This window comes from Dermacentor variabilis, chromosome 4 (genome assembly GCF_050947875.1).
Source record: "Dermacentor variabilis isolate Ectoservices chromosome 4, ASM5094787v1, whole genome shotgun sequence".
Classification (NCBI taxonomy): Eukaryota; Metazoa; Arthropoda; class Arachnida; order Ixodida; family Ixodidae; genus Dermacentor; species Dermacentor variabilis.
Genome location: NC_134571.1, coordinates 34,457,519 through 34,484,576, shown reverse-complemented (window position 1 = coordinate 34,484,576; position 27,058 = coordinate 34,457,519). Strand labels below are relative to the sequence as shown.

Here is a 27,058-nt window from a genome sequence, read left to right as displayed (position 1 = left end):
ATTATATGCGGTTATTGCTCTTTAGCGCCTTATCCATCTGCATCGAACCATTATGAACTGTGACTAGACGTGCTGAGGTGGTGGCTTTGTATGGCACCGTCACAGGGACCGTACCTTGAAAGTGGCCTGGGATGCTGACAAACAGTCGGGACTGCTCATAGCATCGCGCATCATGTTCTCACCGCTTACCTAGCATTGAAGAGACGCGCGGACCTATATCTTGAAAGTGATCTGTGAAAATGGCAGCATGCGGCATGTGCTGAGAGCTCCGTGAGTGCATGTTCTCGCCACCTCGTTGGCTTTGAAGTGAGAGGCAGCAGGAAGGTGAATTCGCTCGCTGTTGTGGGCGCTATCTTGAAAGCGATCATCTCACAGTACGGACAGATAGATAGAGGGATGGTTTTCTTGTTGGGTAAGCATAGAGAGCCTTATGCATATAAAAAAAAAATAGAAAGAATGCTCAGAGACAATTTCTACCTTTTGTTAGCAGTAACTACTTATGCTACTTAAGCCTGAATAGATATTTTGTCCTGTTGTATTGTTTTGACCTGTTGCACTTGGTATTGTCACTGTAATATGATGGTTTCCGAAGGGTCATTAAACCACTCGTAATGTTTTTGAGTTTGCTCAATTCCCAGGTCCGATACTAGCATTCTTGGAAGCACAGCATCCTCAGCCTCAACAACAGCATTTACTAAACTACTGACTGTATGGGCAAGGTAAGACAATAGAGGCATGCCTCCTTTGATTTCTTTTGCTTATGCACAGTGCATGTTCTAGTTATTACAATCCATTGATCTCTTGTGTCAATGCCAATATGTTTTTCAGCTCAGTTGTTGCTGTGATTGCGGCTCGTGCAACAGTGATGGCTTTCAGCAATCACGGCAGCTCTGCACGCTTTCTTTTATGAGGCTATGTCGTAGCTTTAATACCCAGAACATGTTAAAAGAAACATAGCTTTTTAAAATCGGAGAGTTCTAGCTGTTATATATATATATATATATATATATATATATATATATATATATATATTTCAGTGGTATTCCTAAAGTGGAGCTCCAGGATGTAAATGCAAAAATCATTGCTGGTGCAACATCCTGTGACACTGGGCCCAACCAAAGCATGCAGAGCATCTTGTTGGATTGTGGTTGAAAATGCTCATCTGCTGGTATAGACATTCTTGTAGCAACGCAAATTTTTTAAAACATTGTACTTTTCACCACTAATAAGTGTTACACTGCTAAAGGATAACCCAGCACATTTAGTTTGATCATGGCCACTGGTAGTGCTGTTTGTATTGCTTCGGAACAGCCGCCGCAGTGTGGCTGCACTGAGGAGGATGAAGACGACGTGTGTGCCAGCTTGATATAGCGTCGCCATTTTGGCCTCCGTGAGCTTCCCTGTAAATAAATTGTAAATAGTATTCGGCTTCAGCTTCACGTAATATTAATTTGGTGGAGGTGGACGTTCCCCATACCCGTCATTGAGCTTCGCAGCGGTCGCAACGGCGACAATGCAACTTGGCTCCTGCTGGCGGCACTTCATCTACGCAACCGTCTCCGCCTGCAGCCCCAACCTACGTCGCCGTTTCCCCACCTCGGGATCCTGGTGTTTTAGCGGAGTCGGCAGTCGTGATGTTGACGACTGGCTCCGTTTATATGAACGTGTCAGCACCAGTCACAGGTGGGATCCGCCTATTATGCTTGCCAACATGCTTTTCTACCTCGACGGAGCTCCATTGGCGTGGTTCCAAACTCACGAAGAGGAGATCTCGAGCTGGGATCTCTTCAAAGACAAGCTACGTGACCTTTTTGGCAATCCGTTTGGTCGAGCCATTCACAGTGCAAGATCGTTACAGCTCAGCCCATACCGTGACTTCATACGTCAACATTAAGAAGATGGTTTCCTCTGACCTTACACCTGCTCAAGCTGAAGCTCTTTGCCGCGTTCTTGAAGGCTATCGCGACATTTTTTACTTTGACAATAGACCCTTAGGTCAAACGTCCGTCGTGACCCATCGCATAAATACTGGCTATGCGAGCCCTATTCACCGACGTTCATATCGTGTTTGTGCGTCGGAACGAGCTTTTATCCAACAGGAGGTCAAAAAGATGCTTGCAAAGGACATTATCGAGCCTTCCTGTAGGCCCTGGGCATCTCCCGTCGTACTTGTCAAAAAGAAGGATGGAACTTGGCGCTTTTGTGTAGATTATCGCCACCTGAACAAAATCACAAAAAAGGACGTGTACCCTTTGCCACGTATTTATGACGCTCTAGACTGCCTGTACGGTGCCACCTATTTTTCTTCTATCGACTTACGGTCCGGCTTCTGGCAGATATCCGTCGATGACATGGACCAAGAGAAGACTGCATTTGTTACCCCTGATGGCCTTTACCAGTTCAAGGTGATGCCTTTCGGTCTCTGCAATGCGCCCGCTACCTTCGAACGAATGATGGACTCTTTGCTTCAGGGGTTCAAGTGGTCCACCTGTTTGTGCTATCTGGACGACGTTATCGTTTATTCACCCACATTCGACACGCATCTAGACCGTCTTTCAGCAATTCTTGACGTGTTCTGCCGTGCCGGTCTCCAGTTTAACTCATCAAAATGTCATTTCGCTCGCCGCCAAATCGCCATCCATGGACACCTCGTAGGCGCCAGAGGCGTGTGACCCGATCCGGACAAAATTCGCTCCATTACGATATTTCCTGTTCCAAAGTCTACCAAGGACGTTCCTAGTTTCATAGGGCTGTGCTCTTATTTCCGGCGCTTTGTGACGGATTTTGCGACCATCGCACGTCCCCTTACCGACCTCTTGAAGAAAGACACCCCTTTCTCTTGGGGTTCTAACCATGCCGCATCTTTTTCGCAGTTGACTACTCTCCTTGCCACGCCTCCAATTTTGGCCCACTTTGACCCATCTGCCTCAACGGAAGTTCGAACTGATGCCAGTGGTCACGGCATAGGAGCAGTGTTAGCACAGCGCCAGCGTGGACATGATCGCGTTATAGCCTATGCCAGCTGACTTCTATCACCCGCCGAGTGCAATTATTCAAGCACAGAGCGCGAGTGCCTCGCTCTTGTGTGGGCTGTTGCAAAATTTCGTCCATACTTGTACGGACGACCCTTCTTTGTCATCACTGATTACCACACTCTCTGCTGGCTATCCTCGCTCAAGGACCCCACGGGACGACTCGCTCGCTGGGCGTTACGCCTGCAAGAATATACCTTCTCCGTGGTATATAAGATGGGACGCTTGCACCAGGATGCCGATTGTTTGCCCCACTACCCCGTCGACGAACCGGCTGATGCGGACGCCATCGCTTGCGTTTTCTCTGTGTCCCAGTTGCTTAAAATCGGCAACGAACGACGGCGCAATCCTCCATTGCGAGCCCTCATCGACCATCTGGAGTCAACTCCTGGCGGCGCCTCTCTCCGGATGTTTGTCCTTAAGGAGGGGGCATTATACCGCCGCAATTTTGATCCACACGGCCTTGACTTTCTGCTCGTCATTCCATCGCACCTGCGTTCGACTGTCCTCCAGCAACTTCACGATGCTCCCTTGGCTGGACACTTGGGCGTCTCACGCACATACGACTGTGTACGCCGTCGATTCTTTTGGCTGGGTCTCGCCCGCTTCGTGCGGCGCTACGTTGCCGCTTGTGAGCCCTGTCAGCACTGGAAGAAGCCCTCCACACCTCCAGCTGGATGTCTTCAGCCAATCGACATCCCACCCGAACCCTTTTTCCGTGTTGGTCTAGACCTTCTTGGACCATTTCCTCTTTCGGGCTCCAGAAATAAATGGGTCGCCGTCGCTACCGATTATGCTACGCTGTACGCAATCACCAGAGCCCTCCCGACAAGTTTCGCTACTGACGTTGCTGACTTTCTGCTCTATGACATCGTTTTAGTGCACGGTGCTCCGCGCCAATTACTCACTGACCGTGGCCGCAGCTTTCTGTCGGCATTCGTCGAGGACATCCTCCGCTCCTGCTCGACAAAGCACAAGTTCAGCACGTCCTACCACCCACAGACCAACGGCCTCATGGAGCGCCTCAACCGGACCATCACCGACATGCTTTCGAAATACGTTGCGACCGACCACCACGACTGGGATCTTCACTTACCATATGTGACGTTCGCATATAATTCATCACACCGCCGGCTATTCACCATTCTATCTCCTATATGGCCGAGAACCCGTGTTGCCCTTGGACACTTTGCTGCCCTCGGCCACACGTTCCGCCACTGAATATGCCCGCGACGCGATCGCACACGCCGCCACGCGCGCCAGCTCGCCCGCACCCATCTGGAGGCCCCACAGGAGTGTCAGAGATGCCTCTATGATTGCCACCATCGTGACGTGCACTTTCCTCTGGGTTCTCTGGTGCTTCTCTGGTCACCCGTTCGACGTGTGGGCCTTTCCGAAAAGCTGCTGTCGCGCTACACTGGCCCTTACCGTGTGGTACGACAAGTGACCGATGTCACGTATGAAATCATGCCCGCCGATCTCTCAGTGTCATCATCAGCTGCAAGTGACATCATTCACGTGGCAAGACTAAAACCATACCACACACCTTTCACCGCGGATGTGTAGATTAAGCACCGGGACGGTGCTTCTACAGGCGGGGGTGATGCTACGGCACAGCCGCCGCAGTGTGGCTGCACTGAGGAGGACGAAGACGATGCGTGTGCCGGCTTGATATAGCATCACCATTTTGGCCTCCGTGAGCTTCCCTGTAAATAAATTGTAAATAGTATTCGGCTTCAGCTTCACGTAACAGTATTTTCGTCCCAGCATCCTGCCAGAATGGCCACTCCTAATACGTAAATACATACCAGCTCGAGCTCTATAATAGATAAACCTGCTATTTATTCACATGTTAATCAGGCTTTCTGCACTCATTTGGGGGATGCGTGACTGCAGCATTGCAGTGTACTGTCTTAGGTTTGCTTCCCAGTTGTAATGGCCTCATTCTGGTGGAGCAAATCACACAAAAAATGCAGCGTGTACGTAATTATTAGGGCATTTTAATGAGGCAAAATGTTTAAAGTTATAGCTTTCCACAGCTATTAGCATTCGCAATTCTCATATCTCCTGTGCAGCTTTGTTTTGTAAAATTTTAGGACATCTAGCAATCAAATGAAAGTTAAAAATTTCAAAGTATAGCTGAAGTCTCATTCGTTTTGTAACTTGTCTTTCTTTCTTTAAGGTGGTGGCAGTGAACCTTTAAAAACATGTTTTTGTTCTCTTGCATTGCAGCAGTCACAACTTGCCATATCTGATATCATGGAGTTCCAACGGCCTTTATGTAATTGATCCACAAGCAGGAGAGATAGTTCTGTGGAATGACGAGCTGAAAGGTGAGAACGCAAACTGGAACCTCGCAATTTTATTTTTGCTATGCGCTAAGAAGGGGTCACAGCACTAGTCTTTTCTGCATAGCTGAAAACACTGCTCACAACCATGTGCACTAACCAGTGAATTTATTTAGGTGTTTTACTTTTGATCTGTTTCGATACTGTAAGATATGGTTAAAAATTAAAATTAAATTATGGGATTTTACGTGCCAAAACCATAATCAGATTATGAGGCATGCCGTCGTGGGGGACTCCAGAAATTTGGACCACCTGGGGTTCTTTAACGTGCACCTAAATCTAAGTACATGAGTGTTTTTGCGTTTTGCCCCCATAAATATGCAGTCGCTGTGGTATGATATGGTTATTAAATTAAGATGAAAGTAGGGATAGTTGCACCGTACATTAGCTTTGGTGTCATAATTCTGTGTTGTGCTAAATATTGACATGCATATAAACTGTTTATGATGTCGGTGAACATTTTTCATATGGCAATCTGTGTTACAGTGTTGCAGCTCAGCAGATGAGCTGCCTTTCTGTATCAGAAGTTTCTCAAATGCTTTTGCTGTTTCTATCCATTGTCTGTTGTCATCTAACATGGTGTAATCGGATTGTATACATGACACGAATTGTGGAGTACTTTCTGGAAGGCATGCAGCCAAAGCGGTTACGCTGAAACCTTCGATGAGTCACATATGAAAGCTGAAGCACTTGACTCGCATATCAGATTTTTAAGAGTCGACGAGTGCGCTCACCACTATCATTGTGCTGAATGTTACTTGTTTTGCTGGGCAAAGGTTCAGCCAATTAGCAGTTACTTTCACAATTTGCATTGTGCCACTGGTGGTTCTTTGCTGCCATGACAATGGGGCAATATCGGTGCTAGACTTTATTATAGCCATTGTGCCATTTATTCAATGTGTTGATTATGCATGGCATATGTTTGCATGGTTGATCAAAATGGTGTGCAATCTTTGCAACATGTGGTAAATTGAGAAATAAGTAACCGTGTGTGAATATGTGACTGGACATGGTCATGTCACATTTGAGTCAATGCAGCTGCCATTGCAGTTCCAGTGCAGCCCAAACATTGTGGCATTCACTCCAGCAACAATAAAAAGGTTCCTTGGATGTTGCGGCCAGTGATGTGCAGTTCTGATCAGATTCAAGTTTTTGGCTGTACATGAGCGCCACTCAACATACTTTATGCTAGAGTTGTCGCACTAGGTACGAGCAAAGAAAGAAAGCTAAAGTTGTGATTGTGCTTTTGTCTTTTCAGATGTGAAAGATTTGAGGTGTGTGCGCAACAACATTTACATCCAACTGCACAGTGGCGAATTCTGTGCCTGTTGCCTGCTGACGCCAGTGCAAGCTGTCCTGTGCCTCCTGCAGCACAATTATGCAACGCTGTGTGGTCAGTTTCTCTGCCAAAACCAGCTTCTGATTCCTAAGCCAGCCTTTGAAAAGACTCTGTCCAGCGAACTGTGCTTTGAACTCCACGACAAACTCCAGGAGGCCGGTCAGGTTTCATTGGCCATGTCTGTTGCAAAGGTACTCTTGGACAGCTACGATGTTGACATCACTAACAAGCCAGCTAAGCCAAAGGTTGACCTTGCCAAAGAAGAATGCTTAGACCCAGCATCATCTAACCTTGCACATGTGTCTGTTGAGCGTGCGCCAACCAAACGACGCAGCAGAGAAGCCCAGAAATCCAAGGATGAATTGGGTGTTTCTTCACCTCGTCACGTCCGCTGCCACTCATCGGAGCCTGTCAAGACCCATCTGGTGTCCAGCCCAAGACCTGTGCGAAAAACAGTGAGGCGTGGAAGTGATCCTCCACCACTGGGCACATTAGACAAAATACCATCGGCAGAGTCCTTTTTGAAACTCAAACCAACCAAGGCATGCAGTCCAAGACCAGCCCGGAGAACCGTGGGCTTGTCGAGTGGGCAGAGAGAGAGAAGCCTGAGCCTGGATGCTCCTCGACAGGTAACGCACGAATCTCAGCCGTCACGAACACTCTCAGAGAGGCCGCGGCAGCTACCAACTGTAGCCAAGAGCTCTGCATTTGTGGGCCTCAGCGTGGGAAGCCGTGATCAGAACAAGGAGACAACAAAAGTCGGCAGCAGCAACAGTTCAGGCAGGGAAACTCCCGAGGACTCCGAAGTGTCACCGACCCCGGGGTGCTCTGTGGCTGAACGGGGCAACAACAAGAAGGCCTATGGGAGTGCTCTGCGGATATTACCAGCCATTCCTGCATCACCCTTGGATTCGCCGATGAGTCCTTTGGACAGGGTAGACCCGGAGGTGTTGGCCAGCATGTATGCTGAACAAGATGTGGGCTACGAAAGCGTCTACCAGTACCTCAGCTTGGGGGTGTACGGCTCAAGCCTTGTACCCGCTGCCTTCACCATGCGAGGCACTGACCTTGCTCAGCTGGCTAATGTTGCTGATCTTGCGAAGCTTCGAGATACGTAAGTACTCCCAGGTTTGGCGATTCTGGTACTTAGAAAAAGATGGGTGTCTGCCTGATGAAATTTTGTACGCATTCAGAGTAATTATTGCATTATAATAGTATATACCCTTCCTTTGTGTAATAAATGTGTACAGGAACCCCTGCAGGGCGTTAACTGTGAACTCCTGTACGTTTCATGACTGTTAAAAAAATGTGAGTCGTGTACTGTTTATTTCCCCCATTCTGTGGAATTTTGTATAAGTAAAAGGGCCAACACCAAACGATGGCTGCCATTGATTTAATATGTAGTGTACTTGTAATGTTCTTATTGTAGTGTAATAATACAATATATTGGTAATGTGAAGTGTTTTAGTGATGTTTATTGCAGTATATAACCATATTGTAACTGGTGAGATGATGAAACTTGCAGACAGTAGAGTGGAGTCAGCTGATTCTAGACAGCTGTAATTGTAGATGCATAGCTGGGAGTGGGTTCATCCTGTAATGGGCATAAAATAGGCTAATAATTGTGCCAGTAACTTGAACATACGCTTCCGCAGCATCATCTGTGGGCATCTGGCCTACTCAGGACCTGGTTCCAACAGTTTGACATTGTATAAACAGCTGGAGGAAATTTTCTGTCTAAACGAAACTAAACCAGCAAATCACGACTTCCCTCCTGCCAAGTATCCAGAAGTACTTTGTGAAGACACTGCATGTGACTCCATTTGGCTTTTACTTTGAGAAATTGCCATAAATTGGTTGTGTCTATTAAAATTCTGGGGTTTCCTGGGCCAAAACCAGAATATGATTATGAGACTTGCTGTGGTGGGTGTCTCCAGATTAATTTTGACCACCTGGGATTCTTTAATGTGTGCTGAATGCATGGTACAGGGTCGTTTTTGCATTTTGCCCCCATGGAAATGCGGCTGCCATGGGCCTGGATTTGATTAGTTGTTGTGTCCATAGTATTGATAGCACATTTGCTGCTAATTTGAAGTTTTGATCCAGAAGGCCCCAATCACGTTAACAGCAGTTTTGCCGTTCTGCTTTGTCGCCTCTGAAGGACATATTTGCCACAAAGAGGACACATTCAAGAATTAAGACACATTGACAACAGACTAGTGACACTTCCAACTGATTTATTTAGGGTGCCGACTTCAAACTAGATAACTTGGAAGTCCTGCCCGTGCATTGTCAATATGTCTTCCTTTTTGTGTGTGTGTGTGTGTGTGTGTGTGTGTGCGTGCGTGCATGCGTGCGTGCGTGTGTGCGCGCGTGCGTGCGTGCGCGCGTGTCCTCTTTCAGCAAATACGAACTCGGTCAAGAGACATTTCTCTTTCTCTGTTCTGTAGGCTTTCATCGAGGCTATCCAATGGAAAAGACTCCATACTGAAAAACCTCCGTGGCCTGGAGAACAAGTTGAAGTACTTTTCAGTAGACCAAGCCGCAGACGTGGGCCTCCCATCTCCATTGTCTGTGGTACCAGAGTGCACTCCAGGTGTGTTGCAAGCTGTGAAATGTGACGTGCCCCTCTTCAGTTCAGTGCAGTTCAAGCCATTTGACTGAGCAATTTCTTGTGCTTGAATTTTAATTGCATCATGCGAGGAGCAAGAAAGAAAAAGATTGGGTTGATGGACATCAGTGGCACTCCTCATAGCATGGCAATAGTATTATTGCATACTTTTGCAGTCATAAATGACATGAATTATTAGAATACTATAACTGTACAGTTGAAAACATTGTTGCATGTATATAAACATAAAAATAACAATTTTTAAGCCACTAAATCGAAAGCATCACTTCACAACAAGCCTTAAGGTGTACGAAGAAGTGCAAGATAAAAGGAAATGTCTTATTTACCAGCGAATACACATGTTTGTAGTTTTCTTTTGCATGCGTTACACCACAATGTACCTAATTCTAATTCTAATTAGGCGCATATGCATGTACCTCATTTGTGACATTGTACTAATTAATGTTTTCTTTATCTTTTAATGCAGCTGAGCCTAACGTAAAGCCAGCAGAAAATTTTAGCAAGCACTTGACACCAAAGGATGAGTTTTGGTCTTTCCTGCCTGGTGTGAACAGCAGCTTCATTGAGGCAACGCTGCAAGCAAGGTAAAACCTTAATTATTTTCTTTGTGTTCTTTTTTTCTTGCCGTTTGTTTGCTATGTTTGTATTTTAGCTTTATTGCTTTGTCCCAATATTACTACTGTATGTATATTAGTGCTGTCACTGTTATAAATCACAACCAGCAAAAATTAATCATTTTGCCTCGAATCCTCTATATTTAATTATTTTAGAAAGTAATTGCTGAAACACCTGTGTGTAAAAGTGACTAGTAAAGAGTTCAGTTTTTTGCGTAATTTGTCTCCCGTATTTATGACGAATAGTTTTACTGCACTTGTCAATATTTTCAGCATTCACCCGACAGCGTTGGGCTTGACTGGAAAAAAAATCTTTTTTTTCCAGCTCAAATGCCAGTGACCCCGGCATATTTTACCATGGTCCCAGCCTTGTCATGGTCCTTGAAGAATGGCTTGACGCTCTACATTCCACTCAGATTTCTATAGTCAACCAGATAGCATCTACGGAGACAGCAAAGCTTCCTGCTGCTATAAGCCACTGTGATAGTGTACAGAAGTCACCTGATGAAACATTCTCTTCTCCCAGCTCCCAGAGTGAGACCAGAATCAGCGCGCAAGTGAACCTTATCAAATCCATCTTCACCAGCGATCCATTTCGCCTCCCCTCCGAAGTGGCAGAGAAGGCTCGGGAGTTGGCTATGCTGTGCTTTCAAACACGAACACTGGGCAGTGTGGAAAGAGTTGCCACAAAGGTGTCCGAAGTTGAAAGTCGTGAGAAACTTATGTCGTCAATGTATAACGGCAGCTCTGCTGCTACAGACAATAAGCTCTCCAAGCACAGTAGTACAAATTCGCTCGGGAGTGAAGACACTTCGACGCACTGCGACCTCAGTCTTTCAATGCGGTCCTCGGCATCTGAGAAGTACGGGTTTCACCTCTCCGAGATGCCAACTGTCGACTCCTGCAGTGAATCGGCCATGTTCCAGAGCATGTCTTCGTCTTGCGGAGGCTTCTCAATCAATTTGGACTTCCGGCCTGAAGAATCGGGGCAGCAACCAGATGCACTCTGTGTTAGGAAAATGTCTCTCAGTCAGTGCAGGCAAGAGACGAATGGTGATGGAACTGAGAGTGCGAATCAGGAGCAGGGCGTGGCAGACCTTGCCACTGTTTCAGGTGCTTCGCCCAGTCAGTCTCCTCTTCGAGAGAATGAGAATGTCAGCATGCGTGAAGATGCAGCAGTGCCAACAGAAGGCTCTAAAGTTTCTAGAGACGAGTGTTTGGGTGCCATCGGTGTGAATGGTTTTGCGTCGCACGAAGCAGCGGATTCATGCCAAAGTGTAGCAGGCGAGGGTTTCACAGGCCAAAGAAACTTGTCAGTTTACAGTGATCTGTCGCCTAGTCAGGGTTCTCAAAGCGAAGCCACGTCAATTTCCTGGATGCCAATGATTGCACAGAGTAAGGAGAAGACAGAGTTGTTCAAAAACCATGTAAATGATGCCAAAACCGCACTCTTCATTCGGTATTACTTTCACCTCCTTGATATTGAAGTTGTGTGGGACGTTGTGCAGCTCACGGAGAATCCATGTTTTGAGACGTGGAGCACTGTAGTGTTGGGTGTGCTTCAAGAGTTGAAGGCTCGACATCGGAATGAAAGTGGTCCTGAGCATCTGGTCATCATCGCGCATCAGGTGGAAAATTTGGCCAATCAACCATGGCTGCTTCTACCCTACCTTGTGCTGTAAGTTGTATGGAGATGTAGCACTTTGAAAACAGAATGCTGTTTGAAATAATTTCTTCAGCAGCTGTTTTCTTCTGTGGCGCTTTCAGTTTAGTGAAATGTAATTTGCAGGACTTAAGGGGGATGTGGCTTTGAAGATCAACTTCCTTATTTCATCATGGATTTTGATGAAGAGCGGCACAAATGTTTAGAATGTATCCCTGATGCTTCCATAAAAGTTTCAGGTTGATACCTTGAGAATGTTATATTGAGCAGAATTTTTCTCCCTTGAAATTTCTGGAGGGCCTCGGGAGCCTAAAAAATGCAATGGAAGGCTCGTTGAGTATAGCTAAATGCGTGCTGAAGGTCGTAACAGTCTTGCTATTTTTGAACCCCCGCAATGCAAGTTTTGGGGAGTGTCATTTTTTGTTACCTTCACATCAAGCACACTTTTAGGGTGAACGAATAGCCACATCACAAATTTATAAAAAGTCAAGATAAAAATGCGAGGCTGTCACAACCTGCACTGTAGCCCAACGAACGTGACAAAAAAAAGAGAGAGAGAGAAAGAGAGGAAGCACGCACGCACACAAAGGTCCAAATAGGCTAAACGGTAACAAAGAAATCAGATTCAGAAACTGAGCAGAAACAAAAAAAAAAACAGTTTTAAGAAAACAGCCCTCAAAGTTTCACCTTCTCTCCAGTTCTCTAAAAGGCACCAAATCTGTAGTCTTTGGTGTGTTTTGTGATGCGAGGCTTCTTGGACATGTGGCCTCTGGTCTGGTGTGCCTTCGCTCCCCCCCCCCCCCTTTTTCTTTGTATGTCTTCTTTGCTGCTACTATACAAAGAGCATGTTGCCTGGGTTTCAAACCAAGAGAGATGCAGTACTCTGTGTGGGCATGAATATAGTGCCAGTCTTGTAACTGCAGACTGCCTCATTGATAGCAGTCTCCAGTGCAATCAGTGGGGCATTTTTTCCTTTTGGTAGAATCGACCATGTTACTGAATGAAGGCTCTCAGCAGCCTTCCGAGTCATCTTCCCTTGACATTGGCTGTTGAACCTAGGATCAGAGAGCCACTAAGATATGCAGCTGCTAGGTGCTTTCCAGCTTGTACTTTTGTATGATGCCTCACACTTCTGTAGTGAGGTGTCCTTTAGCTGTGAGCACTTTCTAAGGTGGATAGGTCATTGCCTTGATCAGAGAGGAAATGAGTGGTACTTATGCTCGTTTGTCAGTGCAATGTCATCTAAGCTTTTGTTTCACTGTCATAAATGCAGCTGCATTCTGAAATTTAAAAATAGTGAAGTTATATTCAGACAGAAGAATGAAGAAGCGTGTCATATAGTCAAGGCTGGTCATATATCAGTAATTGCGGTAGCATGCGTGTAAGCCAATTTTTGATTAAGAATCGTCATGCCTCAACCAATATCTTTTGGAGTGAACACAGGTGCCTATAAGTGATTTGTTGGTGCTGTCTTCAATAGGGCATGTAAAAATAGTTTGATGTGTTCTCCTTCTTTTTCCACAACAGCGAGACATTTCAATTGGTTGGCACTTGTGTTGTCCTTTTTGTTTCTTTTTTCCATATTATTTAACACCTGATTTTTCAGATGGGGAACCCCTATCAACATGCTTAGCTTTCTGTAATTCGAAGATAACCATAGATCTGTTAGATTGACAGAATAGATGCCGATGGAAGGGAAATGCAGTCAAGGTAGCAAAGTATTAGGTGGTGTGATCAGGTTAAAAAATTTGTTGGCTTATTGTCACGTGGCTGTGGCGGTGGGCAGGAAAGTAGAAACAAGATATAGTCCAGCAATAAACTGGGTTTGTTGGTGCCTGCGTAGACAACAAACAGCTCGGTGGCATTGGAAGTAGCAAGCGTGGATGTCAGGTGTCTGATCGAATTGCCGCCCACTTGTTTGTTCGTTATTTATAACTACTGCCAGCATCTTGGAGCCTGCAAATAAAATTTATTTGATGGGCCTGTCTAGCTACAACTAAAAAGAATGAGAATTTTCAGGACGCATGAACGATCTGACATCGCTGGCTCATTGCTACAACAAAAACACAATAACTAGGCGGCAACTACGTCTAGACTAAGAGCACTAGTAACAATATGACAGAAGTCAATTGACTCGGTACAGGAAAAGCTAGAGATTGTTGGAAGAGGCCTTTGCCCTGCTGTAGACTTAAATAGGCTTATGATGATGATGATAATTTGGTAGCATAGAATGCATGTGTGCTTAGTTACTTAGCATGGTATGTGTGGCAGTGAGACAAAAATGGGCCTGTTGCTTTTCACAGCCAGTAGATTATGCTGCTTACAACAGGCTCAGGTAACCCTTTATTCCATTTCATACTTAGCTGGCTATGCTGCAGATGCTACGCAAATAAGTATGTTCTTAGATATTTCACTTCGGATGTTTCACAGTGAAGTTGTTTTGATCTGTGACACGTCTTACGGAATAGCTACATCTTATATACCATTAAATCCTAATGTGACATATTTAGTAAAATTGGCAATGTACTTCGTTGTACTGAAATTTCATTACATTAAAATATTACCTTTTATGCAAATAAGTAGAGTTGTCAAAATATATATTTTTTTAAATTGGAATGGGTCGCAGAATTTTCAGAATTTTCGGCCACTTAGAAAAGGCAAACTTTAATGAGGAAAAATTCTTTTTGTTGAATTGAAGTGTCGATAAAGAAAGATACGGTTTCATGCCATATTGACAATAGCTTCATATCAGCGGTATGAAGCAAAGCCAGCCACGCTTTCGAGTCGACTTGCCTCCATGGCTAATTGTGTCGCCCGCAGTGGGATGCCCTCTGTCATGAAAAGCACCGGCAGCGGGCAGTGAATGCTTCGTCTGCCTCTCACTTCAACTCATCTCTGAAACTCAACATTATGGACCCTTCAGCAGTAAATGCGTGGGAAGACAGCACACGTGGTGCCACGCAGTCTCTGTGTATTCCAGCGTCTGACCATCTGGTCCATGACGTATTCATCAAGCGATCCTCTGGCTCGGATGAGGAAGAATGTTTGGAAAAAATTTCGCTTACAAAGGCTAAATGGGGCAAGTGGAGAGAGTGTCTATGTTAGCAGCGATGCTCGCCTCTTGAGGTCATGGGTTTGCAGCACTTCAAATATTTTCATCCCTGCTAGTAATGAACTAATTTGAAAAATTCTTGTGGTAGAACATTCCTTAAAAGGCACGTAACAACTTGCAGTGTATAACCAAAATATCCTATGTGGCCTGGTGATGAGCACTTAAAGATTGTTGGATGCTTCAAGACATTACCTTGACTTGCCATTAAAGAAATTTGATTTCTATCGGTTGTTTTATCCAAACAGCTCTGAATCGTCAACCTAGCCAGCAAATTTTAATGCTTCTAATGAGCACTGGTGTTCCCCTGCAGATTGCATGAAGTGGCACAGGAGAAATTGGAAGACACATTCACCAAGAAAGCCAGCTGTCTGTCAGCAAGAGATATCCTCTACTTCACCCAGTTGTGCAAGGTGGAATCCTTTTTCCTCGGAGCCATGCAGGGTGCTCTAAGCTGTTTCACCTTGCCGCAGATGTAAGCACACGTTCATCAACCACACCTTTTGGCATGCTCTTGCTTCTATTTGCTTTGCAAGAAAAGGCAAAGGTATAAACTGATCCAAAACGAAAGGTGTAGCCCACCACTATTGTGGTTGTCTGTATAAAGTGAAGCCTCGCAGCAGTGAAGCCTTGTGGTAGTGAAACCTTGTGGCTAGTACTGACCAGATTTTAACTGATAAAGGCACCCTGAGGCTTCTAAGAATTTGTGCACTGTTAAATCAGTCTAGTGCAAGGCACTGCAGCAGCAACCCAATGCTTTACACTCACCCCAGCAGCAGCAGTTGGCGCAGGCTACACTATATTTTTTTTAAACAGTCAGTATATTCCTTTAAACCTTTGACATATAAAGAGAGCCAACAAAGGATAATCGAAGACATCAAACAGGCACAAGTCTGTTTTCCAAACCTAGACAAGGCAAAGTGTGATAAAGGCGAGGGTGAAAATGGATACTGCTAGTAATGACAGAACCACCAAGGCCCTGCCTCTTTTCAGTAGTCTCAATCCAGTGGACATGTATAACCTGAGCTCTTTTTCACCCTTGCTGTGTAGCCTCGTTGGCACTCCAGAGCCATAAATGAAGCACAAGATAGTTCACATGCTCCAGAGTTTAGGAGTGCTGGGTGTACAACTCGAGCCTGCTACACATCATGGATGCGTCCAGTGGCGTAGCTAGGTCGTCTGGCACCCGGGGCCCTTAGCTCTTCTGTCACACACCCCCCCGGGTGTAGTCGAGGAAGGCGAGGATATCGACAATTTTCGGATGTCTTCAGACATATATGACACACCCCCCCCCCCCCCCTGCTGGCCCCTTTCACCCGGGACCCACGGCCCCCCCGGCCCCCCTCATTGCTACACCACTGGATGCGTCCCTTACAAAGCCTTTTATAGAAATTTCATTGTGTTTCTACTTACATTTTGTCGCCTTCAGTTAAAGGTGTTGAGATGTAATTGAATAGCATGCATGAGTTTTCCAAAGGATGCTCAATGGCCTGAAAACATCTTGGGAAAAGTACGCATGGAATTGATTATAGGGCAGAAAAAGAAAAATTGTGAAATTGTTTGTAGTTTGAGGTGGAAATTCTTGGTTTTATGTTTTATTTGTTTTATGTGTGTCTTTCTAGGCTCTCGTCATTTCGCAAGTACCTTGAGAATGAAGAGGTTCGGTGGGAGTGGGTAACGCAGTGCTTGCAATCTGTAAATAATGAGTGCCTCAAGTGTTCCTGCGGAGCTCCGAGGTGAGAGAAAAGCATCCACGAGCTTCCCCAATTATTTCCTGAAAGCTGGTTATGTTCAATAAGTGTCTTGTATATCAGGACGTGTGGGAGACTGAAAAAAACTGTACTCACTAAAAACTGTCTGCGCCCACTTAAGTCTGAAGCTTCACTCTGCCTGTTCTGCTGTCTCTGTGGCATGTATTTTGTGCTACTCACTGTGCACTTTAAACAAAGCAATTGCTTTGATATGGAAGCATCAAAACAATTACAGTCAGTTTCTGTTAGTTCTTTAAATGCTTGCTCAGTGACACCAAAAACAAACAGTGACACCAAAGTCCTTTAGAGGACCCAACACTTTCCCAGTGTTTGGTCACAGCTAATGTGGCACTGTTAGGGTCGCATCAACTTTCTTTCATTGCAGGTTGTGTGGAAGCAAAGGAGTGACAGTAGCACATTGTGAAAGTTGCCCATGCTTTCCTAACAACAGGTATAAAATGTTAAGGAATGTGACGCCTCCACAATGGGCCACTGGCTCCCATGCGCTGCAAAGCGACTGGGCAGGCATTGTAAAATTATAGGCAGCTATGATTTGACATAACGCAACTTTCCCTTTCATGTTGACTGCATTCAGTTAAAAAAATCTTGGCAGCTGCCAGTGCCCCAACATATTGAACTTCAAATAAATTTAAAAATAAACAAGATGAAATTGTAAGAAGCTAAATTACAAGCACTTGCAGTAGTGTCGTGCTCAAGTGAGTGTCGATGTGCCATCAGACCACTTCCTTCAAGAAGTGTTTTTTTCACGTCACCCTAGGACTTCGTCAACCTAGAAGGCTCAGTTAAGTAGTTGCTGGCTGAAGCTGTGCCATCTTGAGGTAGCGCTGTCAGGAAAAGACGTAGAGGCTTTGTGCGACATGAAAGCTCTTAAACCTCTAAGCCCATTTATTGGCTGGCTCATGTGGCATTTTTCTTTTTGTTTCAGCTACAACTCACACAAAACTAACTGGCCTATGTACGAGCACTTGAAAGCTGTGTTGTGCAACAAGGACTGGATATCCCAGAAAAGCTTGGAGCTTTGTCGGACATATGCGTAAGAAAAATACATTCTTGTTTCCCTTCCGTTGGTTTTTAACTTGGCAGCTGTATAATAGTAGTAGCTGTAACCATTGCTCGGTATTTCCTGACTTGAAATGAGGTGATGGGGGTCATAGTTGTGGTATGTACAGTGTAATCTCATCGATATGAACTTCAAAGGAACTGGGAAATAAAATGTATCATCCGAAAATGGTATTTTCCAAAGCGAGCTCCAAAAAGCATGCAAATAGGTGTACTTGGTGACAAACTCAATAGCACAGGTTCGTGTGGCGTAGAGGGATGCTATGCGGAGCAACATCGCTCAATGCCACACAAACCTCAACGAACGCACTTCTATTCAGTAAAGTTGAAATAGCTCATCAGTTTGTACTGAGAGCGTAAACTTTATTTTCAAATCAATGAGATTCGAGTCCGGCGTCTTTTTAGTAGGTCTGGGGCGCCCGCCCACTTTGTTCTTTTTAGTGTCCGTACAAAAGTTATTCTGGAAGTCAATAAGGAAGCCACCGTTTCCTCCCTCAACTGATTTGCAGTACACCTCCAGTTGGTGTGGCTGCACTGCTGCAGCAGCATTTTACTGCCGGCGGGGCCGTAAGACTTAACGTTAAGCTGTTGGTAAAACGGTGTGCAGTAGCGTTAGGTGCAGTAAAACGTTAAGCCCCGGCTGGTACGTTGGCCGGGGAAAATAAAATATCTTATCCCGAAAAGTGTGTTTTGCAAAATCGTATCAGCGAGATTCCACCGTACAGTCAAATCTTGTTACTATGAACCCCACATTAATGAATTTCTCAAATTTAGGAATATTTTAACAATCCCCACCAGATTGCCTATATTTTCAATATAAAAATATTTCAGAACTACGAATTTCAATACAGCACATATTTCAGAATCACGCACGTAGTTTATTTTCCCCTTTATAACCGAGGAACATCAGTATTACAAATTCGGCTAAAAGTAACAGTACCGCAACTCTCGCGTGAAACAGAAACCTCGAGGGCAGTAGCTCTCATCATCACCATGTCGTAGTGGCTATCATTATCACCATGTCAAGTGCCAACTGCTTCACCACAAACTTCACCAAGAACTTTACAACAAACATTTGGCGATGTTCATGCGAGATCCAACGAATGCAGCTAGCGACGGCGCCAAGAAGAAGCGAAAGCAGTTTTCGCTGCAGGACAAATTGGACGTATTGCAGGAAATTGAGGCAGGGAAAAAGCAAACCGATGTGTGCAGATAGCGTGGAATTGCCCCACCGACCGTAGCAATCATTTTGAAAGACCGAGACAAGATTTTCAAGCTTCACTGGGAATCGCAACTCTCCTACGAGGAAACTGCTGCAACTGGGAAACTTTCAAAATGTGGACCAAGCTGTTCTCACGTGTTTCGAAGATGCCAGACTGCAAAACGTTTCCGTGTCTGGCCCAGTGCTCCAAGAAAAAGCCTGAAAATTCGCCGATGCACTTGAAATAGCTGGGTTCGATGCCATTGCAGCTTAGCTTTTTCGTTTCCGCCAAAGGAACGGAATAACTTGGCAGGTAGTTTCGGGCGAGGAAAAGGCTGCTGACAGAGAAGGCACGGATTCCTGGCGCAATGATCATTTTTAGAGGTGACTGAATTGTACTCTGAAGACGATATTTTCAACACATATGAGACTGCATGTTTTTATGAGCTCCTGCCAGACCAGACGATGCACTTCAAAGGGCAGCAGTGTTAAAGAAGGAAGAAGTCGCATCTTCGGATGACAGTCCTAATCTGCTGCATTGCAACGGGCACGAAGAAAATTTAATCGCTCGTCATCGGCAAGTACGCGAAGCCTCGCTGCATGAAAAACATCATGTTGTTACCGTACGACTACCGCATCAACAAACGAGCCTGGATGATCAGAAAACTATTTTCCGAGTGGCTCATCAAATTCGAGAACCAAATGAGGAGGGATGACCGAAGAATTCTGCTGGTTGTCGTTAACTTCTCTGCTCACATTGTAAATGTTCAATTGACGCACATTCGTTTCGAGTTTCTGCCGCCAAACAGTACGTCCTTGCTGCAGAGTGTGAAAGCAGAATTTCATAAGCACCTTGTGCAGCGGTTGATTATCAACCACCTCCTAAAGCAGCCAACTGAAATCAGTATTCGTCAGGCGGCGGAAATGCTCACAGGAGTTTGGTGGAATGTGAAGGTGTCCACCATTAACAACTGCTGGCGAAAAGCAGGGCTTGTCAAAGCGCCTGTGCAGCTTAAAGATGACCTGCAGGTGACCGTCAACAACCCAGGAGACCTGTGGACCGAGGTTGCGGAACTGCTGCCCGCCGTCTCTTCTTTTAACGACTGCATGGAGAGTGACAGCAAAGCACTAATGGCGGTGAACCTGACAATCGAAAAGATTGTTAACTGTGCGTTCTTGACATCTCCAATGACGATGACAACTTGAAGGAAGACGACTGTGGCTCACAAAACACAGAAGATGAGATCATGTCGAACATTGATGCTTTAGTGCACATGAACAAAGTCCGCACTTTCATCACTCGGTGCAATGACGTACCCAATGAGGTATTGCGCAAAGTTGAAGACGTAGACGCATTCCTAATCGCTCGTGCATGCTGCAAGCACCAGAAGAAAATAACTGATTTCTTTAAATAAAGCAGCTTTGAAGTGAGTGAAAAAAATTTTTTTTCAAAGTGTGCTTGTCTGCACATGCGTCTACTGCCAAGGTACATCATCTTCATTCCTAGGTTTGTCCACTGGCTTATAACCACAAGTTTTTCATTACAACAATATTTCAAAATAATGAACGATTTTCGGCAGTCCCACGTGATTCGTTGTATCGAGATTTGACACTAGTAGTAGTAGTAGTAGTAGTAGTAGTAGTAGTAGTAGTAGTAGTAGTAGTAGTAGTAGTACAGCGAAATGTCATTATAACAAAGTCGCATCTGTCATCAAAGTTTCATGTTTGTTATCTCTACATAATTATTACATGCTGATAGTGGTTGTAATCAGTTAATATCGGTTGTAATGGTTGTAATCGGAAGTCGGCTTCCCAAGTTGGTTCACAAGTGCAGTGGTGTAACAAGGTTCACACAGCCCAAAACAATCTCATAATGTGAGGATAATGTGATCACATGTTCATTACAAAATGTGCAGACACACATACGGTCTAATAAAGTGCAATAGGTGCCACTATGACTTTAGAAGAGTTAACTGCTGGGCTAGTTGGTGATGTTTACAGTATGCCACTATGACTGTACTGCGCAATCATGCAAGACCATGTGGTTTATTCTTGTAACAGCTGTTATCGTATTTTCATTTGTGTTAGGTTTTGGCCTGGCTACCTCTGTGCACTAAAGCACTTGGGTCATCGTACGGAGCACCTTGTGAATGTGATACAGCTGGGAGATGCTGAGCTGCTTATGCCAGACCATTTTCTAGGTAATTTGCCTCGCTGCTTTTTATATATATTAATCTTTCACTTGTGCTTTCATTCAATGTGAACTATTGTTGCAAGAGTAATAACATTTCTGTCAGCTTTCAGTGTTTTCTAAACATTGCATAAATATATTAATGATATAACCATACGATTAACCTAACTTGAGAGATAAACTTGTGATTCCCCTTGGCCAGTTGGCCTGAATGCTTAGCATTGTTTGTTTTGTGCAGGATATTTTTCCTCTAAATGATCACATAAGGTCTGAATAGTAGGCTTTAGTTAAGTATATATGTATTATCAATTAAATTTTGATTATTTCTATTACATTCGGGCATTTCGAACTGCACTCTGTAGTGCAACCTGCTAAAACAGGCAGCAATGAAAACCTTTTTTTTTTTCTTTAAGTATATCTTCATATATCTTCAAAATGAATAACCTTACCTTCAAAGAGTGTATCTGTATTTTTCTATACTGAACATAAAATAAGTTAGGAATGAGTTTTAGATAGGGAACGCAAGCTGCTTGGATATACAAGAAATAGAGTTGGTGGTACCGAGCACGCACAGAACCCAACATGCGTGGGTCCTTGGGGCAGCTGGCTCAGAGTATACATTGGTGCCACAAAGATTTCTTATTACTCTTGCTAGAACAGGAACTTCAGAAAAACGAACTGAGCCAACTCAAGCCAAGAGAAGCCTTCAAAGGAAGAACAATAGATATTGAAAGAACTAATAATAATAAGCTGAAACATGGCGGCACCGTTATTCACAGCAGATGCTGACATCATCCTCCTCCTCAGGGAAGCAAGGATGAAGAACCATGGTTCGTTTTATATGTTAAGAAATGCGAATGCAACCGTGACTACATGTTGACACTGCTGTGAGCATTTGTGCTTTGCGTTTGCAAATGTAAACCTGTAAGGCTTTTCTGCTTGAGTACGCAACCACAAATGTGCCGTGGGCCCCAACACTTGGGCACCCTAACATAAATTTAAATCTCTATAATATATAATGCACAAAAAATAATAAGTATAGCATCTGCCTGTACGAAACTATAACATTATACTTTTATAAAGATTATCATTAGACTTCTTTCAGGGCAAACTGCATTAAGCTGCATTCTCACATTAGCTAAACAGTCTGGGGCCTTAGTTTAATAATCCCTGTAAAATTCAATGCATTAATCTTTAAACCAAATTTCAGATAGTACAGGCTTCCACATATCTGTCATGTTCATCTTAAAAAGGGGAATCTGCTGTGTTAATAAACCTTCATGCTGCCAAAAAAATTGACAAGCTTTGCCTTCTCTGTAAACTTTGCATAATTTCATACAAACAAAATGCATTTTATTCAATAATTGGCAAAATCTCAGCATAGTGGCATTTGTACTTGTGCACTGTTCTTGCTCACAAGAAATGAAAATTTGTGAAAATACCCCAAGACATGAGACCTGTGGTGGTGTGCAGTGATTTTAATGGCGCTATAGTGTAAGTGAAAAATAAAAGAATTGAGCGGATCCCACACACTGTGGAAACCGATGTTATGCAGAGCACTTTGCAGGTACCTGCCTATCATGCATTGTTTGGGGTTCTGCAAAGCATTGCCAGGTGGGCCAAGGTGTTTGTGTAAATCAAGTGGTTACATATGTGACGTGAGTGTACATGTGTGTGAGACAACAGCAGCAAGATGACATCCTTGTTCACAATGATTGTATGGGGGCAACAACATGATTCCTGCTGCAGCTGTTGCGGTGAAATTATACATGGCGTTTGTTGGGTACTGAATAAATATTTAACCGGCATAAGCAAGAGATGCATGTTTGAGGGCTGATCTGCGTCTAAGCATTATACAAACTTGTGTACCATGTATATGTCATGTGGTCTATGCCGTCTACGATGGCATTTGTCCTCCAGCAAAGACATCTTAAAATGTAATCGACCTGAGCCAACCATGAAGGTGGTACATTGTTGTACAGTTTCTGTGTAGCATTAGCTGCTCTGAGGAAAGTATTGGGGAAGAGGGGCCAAAGCGGGAAACAGTGCAGTTTGACACAGTGCCTCAAAGCACGAGCTGTCACGGGGAAAGAAGATAAGAAAATGACATAGGACTCGTGCGCCGAGTGTTTTAAAGAGCTGGCTGGCCTTGAAATGACAGGAGCATGCATGACATTGTGGCCTAATGGTTAGAGCACCCTGCTGTGCTCGACGGCAGAGGTTTAATTCTACCGCCATTCACACATTAATCTTCATTTTACTAAAACGAGGCGAGACAGGAACCCACCTACCTACCTATCTCAAAGTGCCTAGAATGAGGCAAAGAATGCTTCGCATTAAAAGAAGCAAGAAAATTGAAACGAAAATTTCGTGTTTGTTGCAGCTACTGCAGCAAGTTAAGTTTTCCCTTGAGGTAAAAGTGTAGAAGTTCTGGCACTGTAGCTTACTGATATAGCCTGAACTAGTGCATCTCATGAGTGCCCCCGCCCCCCTTTTACCTGAATTCTGCACTACACTTACCTGTGTCGGCATTGTTTAGAGTCTCTAGGATCCTGCAAGGTGCATTTTCTCAAACCGCTGTGGTGGCCTCCAGGGTTTGTGCCAGAGTCCCCCCAGGAATGGAAGTTGGCGATGGAGCTGGTCGGGCGTCATCGCACCGAGAAGGTTGTTATGGTCACGTGCTTGTCATGTGGGAAACCCCACAAGTCAACGGAGAGCCAGATGCCCTTGACGGTGCAGAGCGTAGCTCAACGCATGCTGGCCTCTCTAGGATTCGAGCAGGCAGCTGCGGTCCTCCATGAGCTGAATCTGCCTCGTAACTCTTTGGGCCAGGGCTTCTACCTCGCCAGTGTGCTTCTAACGCTCATTGAACAGCAACAGGCGTGAGTTGGTTCTTCTTTTCACCAGAAAAAGTTGCTGATTTTCATCCTTGCAAGGTGTACGCTTTAGTTGAATGTATAAGTGACAACGGTGCTTGTTTGCCTAGATGTTTTCATTCTTGTTATCGTTCTGACTCCCCTTACGATAATTCACTACTAAACAATTTAGGCTCATGAATGAATGAATGAATGAATACATTTATTAATAACAAAATAAAAGAGCACTGTGCAGGGTGGCACAGCACTGTCAAGCATAATTTCTTCAGTTTGCGCACATTCTATGCGTTGTCACGAGAGCCACCATCACTGCATGTGGAAAAGCCAGCAGCAAAAGCTGCAAACATTTTCAGTATTATCGAATGAATCAGTCAGTCACCGAATACATTAATAGAGAGCCTGCCATGTGGTTTTCATCTGCTGAGCACAAGCTTGTGGACTCAATTTCCCGCTATGATGCCCACATTCTGATAAGAGCTGAACACAAGAACACTTGTATACTTTGATTTAGGTCCATGTTAAAGAACTCATGGTGGTGAGAACCAATCTGAAGCTCTCTGCACGGCAATTCTCATAGTGCAGATGTTACTTTGTTGTGTTGAATCACTCAGCCACTCAACCCGCCCTGAATGCCTTAAGTACTTGCATGACTGGATTGGCCTGAAAGGATTGCCATATTATGAAAAGAGGTTGTATGGCCTACTTCTGTGATATCCATAAACCTAACTCACTGCCCACATTTATATCGGAGTTCTTCTGGCATGTTTAAGAACCTTTGTACAGCCTGAGCCATGGTTGTTCTTTCTTTCTTTTTGCCTCTCTCTTCTTTTTCTTAGCACAAAGGAAATCTTGAATTAGTCTTCATCATGCTTAAAGGCGCCCTGAACCACTTTTTATCGAAGTGAAGAAAGGCGTTCGAAGTGAAAACTGGCAATTTCAGAAATAGTTTGCCACAAAAAGTACTCTAATGTATTGAGCTAAAGCGGAGTTATTGGCAACCAAACACAGCCTTCGCTATGCTCCCGTTCCTTCTTCAATGCCTTGCACTGCAAAAACTATGGTGCAGTGGGGCGCGCCCATGATGCTCCACCTTGGAAATGTCACTGTAGCGCGCAGTTCATATTTCATTTTGGATATTAATGTAGACGCCACCACTTCCACCTTTGGTGCCTGTGATGCTCTAAGCATAAACCAAACACGGTTGTCCTCAGCGAGGCACAGCGCGCTTAGCCAGTGGACTTGTGGCAGCACCCCACGGCGGCCGCGGTATCTACGCCATGTAGCGAACCACAGCTTGATGTCAGCTGTTGGCCGACAGCAGCCGTCTAAGGGAATGACAAAATAGTGCGTCTAAAGAGGGTGAGGACAGGACCTTCTGTTGAAAAGCGAGCGTTTGAGAGAAAGGTGACTTTGCGATCCGCTTGCGAGCTCCATGCACCACGTATGACAGCAAAACTTGGCCGAGATGCTCACAGCAGTGTATGCTACCCGCAGACTATGTTATGTCACCAAGCCCAAGGGGTTCAGGGCCCCTTTAATTTGGAGTTGCTTCTTGGTGTCACTAATACATGTGCTGTCTTAATTTTTTGTTGTAGTTATCTCTGGACAAATCTCCATTTAATGGTGATGCAGCTTTACCTTCTGTTGAGTTTTTTGAGCATTTTAGGTTTTCTGACACTGAAAAGTTGAGAATCCCCAACTTAAAGAAGTACGCACACTTTCTGCACAGTGCCCTGAGCCACCGCATGTTATCTCGCCTGGAGAGCTATGTCTGGTCACGGAGGCCTGTCACACTACCACCTCAGGTTGCAGATGTCCTCGACAGGGAGAAACAGGGTCTGGCTGGCCATGACGAACTGACAGATGTGCAGGTAAACATTTTGCACTTTGACTTCCCAGCATGCAACCTTTGGCTTCTCTGATAGACTTGGCTGCCACAGCCTTTCTTGTGGATGAACACAGCAGCACCAGTCACCTGATAGGTGTGCTGAACAGTGCTGGCGCTTTTGTTGGGAACAGTAGTTTAGAACATTTCTGATTGTGGTATTATGATCTGTCTGCCACAGTGGGTCAGTATTTGCAGCTAAGCCTAGTGTTGTTGCCAGTTGAATTACTGTGTGTTGCAGCTGCATCCAAACAAAATTGAAATGGGAGGACAATCGTTTCCTGTGGTTTAAGTGGTCTAAATTACCCTGGTGCTCTCCACTAGTTCACAAACAAAATTCTGTTTAGCACTGAAATCTTGCATAGAAGGTTTGCAGGCTGAAGCTGCTAATTGGCTATTCAGACATGAAGGGAACATAGTGACTCAAACTGAGGCCGGCATTCTTTATTTCTCTTCATTTTGCAGCTGCAAGGATCATTTGTGGAGGAGCCTGAAAGCCACTGGGGGGGCAACATTCCTCTTCTCTCAAATTGTTTTCTCTGTGGGCTGCCTCTGGGAACTACTGTTAGCACACATGTCGTCGTTATGTGCCACTGTGGTGAGCATATTTTTTTTCTCACTAGAGCAAACAGTGCGCTTTGAACAGTGTTGACTTGACCATGTAATAGTCTGTGGATCGAACATGAAGACAATTACTTCTGTACATTGTTATAGAAGGACACTATTCAGGACACCTAACATGGCAGCTTAGTGACTGTGTCATTCTTCTGCCAAACATGTAGTTATGGGCTTGATTTCTGGCTGCAGCAGCTTTCTTTTTGGGGCAGAATGCAAAGATGCTCATTAAAACCTAATTAATTTCACCCCCCGTTAGTTATGGAAATTTAGCTGCACTTCAATCTTGCCTCTGAAGGCACCTCCTCTAAAGGGAAGTGCTAAATCAGGCTAGACTGCGAGATTACCCCCTTTTGGGATTGTGTGCATACTTCAAGCAGAAATAAACAGCTTGTTAGCAGAGCAAATGGCAGTCAAACCTCCCTTATTGAATTTTGCATCTCAAGTTGCAGCATTGACATCAATGAGAGATAATGCATTTAGCAATATTTTTTGCACATGTGGGTCCTTTTTGTACAAGAAAAGAATGTCTACGAAAATTGCTAAGTTCAGTGCTTTTCAAGAGTCACAACATTTTTCTTGGGTCTCTTTGATGACTTTATGTATGATATCAGTACATGCCATTTGGTTGACTAAATGTAGCAAAAACTTTGTTAAAAGCCTGACATTGTCCATTCCACATTTGAAGCATTTGGTATAGCAGAAGCTTGCACTACAAAGTT

General features: G+C 44.6%; 1 protein-coding gene across 3 annotated transcripts in view; it reads left to right on the top strand.

Annotated features, from left to right (window-relative positions):
* The window catches only part of p (WD40 repeat domain-containing protein pink), a 48,403-nt gene that overhangs the window by 13,428 nt on the left and 7,917 nt on the right, over positions 1 to 27,058 (top strand). For 2 of the 3 annotated variants that reach the window (XR_012827333.1, XM_075688630.1), the window contains exons 9-21: positions 639 to 719; positions 5,265 to 5,365; positions 6,639 to 7,833; positions 9,170 to 9,315; positions 9,818 to 9,935; positions 10,291 to 11,643; positions 15,051 to 15,212; positions 16,360 to 16,473; positions 17,435 to 17,542; positions 20,858 to 20,970; positions 23,554 to 23,842; positions 25,566 to 25,707; positions 26,187 to 26,319. Coding sequence is in view for 2 of the 3 variants with exons in the window: in XM_075688630.1 (XP_075544745.1) it covers positions 639 to 719; positions 5,265 to 5,365; positions 6,639 to 7,833; positions 9,170 to 9,315; positions 9,818 to 9,935; positions 10,291 to 11,643; positions 15,051 to 15,212; positions 16,360 to 16,473; positions 17,435 to 17,542; positions 20,858 to 20,970; positions 23,554 to 23,842; positions 25,566 to 25,707; positions 26,187 to 26,319 (4,055 nt within the window). In the remaining variant the exon portion in view is untranslated. The remainder of the gene's footprint in view (positions 1 to 638; positions 720 to 5,264; positions 5,366 to 6,638; positions 7,834 to 9,169; positions 9,316 to 9,817; positions 9,936 to 10,290; positions 11,644 to 15,050; positions 15,213 to 16,359; positions 16,474 to 17,434; positions 17,543 to 20,857; positions 20,971 to 23,553; positions 23,843 to 25,565; positions 25,708 to 26,186; positions 26,320 to 27,058) is intronic. The other variant, XM_075688631.1, reaches the window with a different exon arrangement.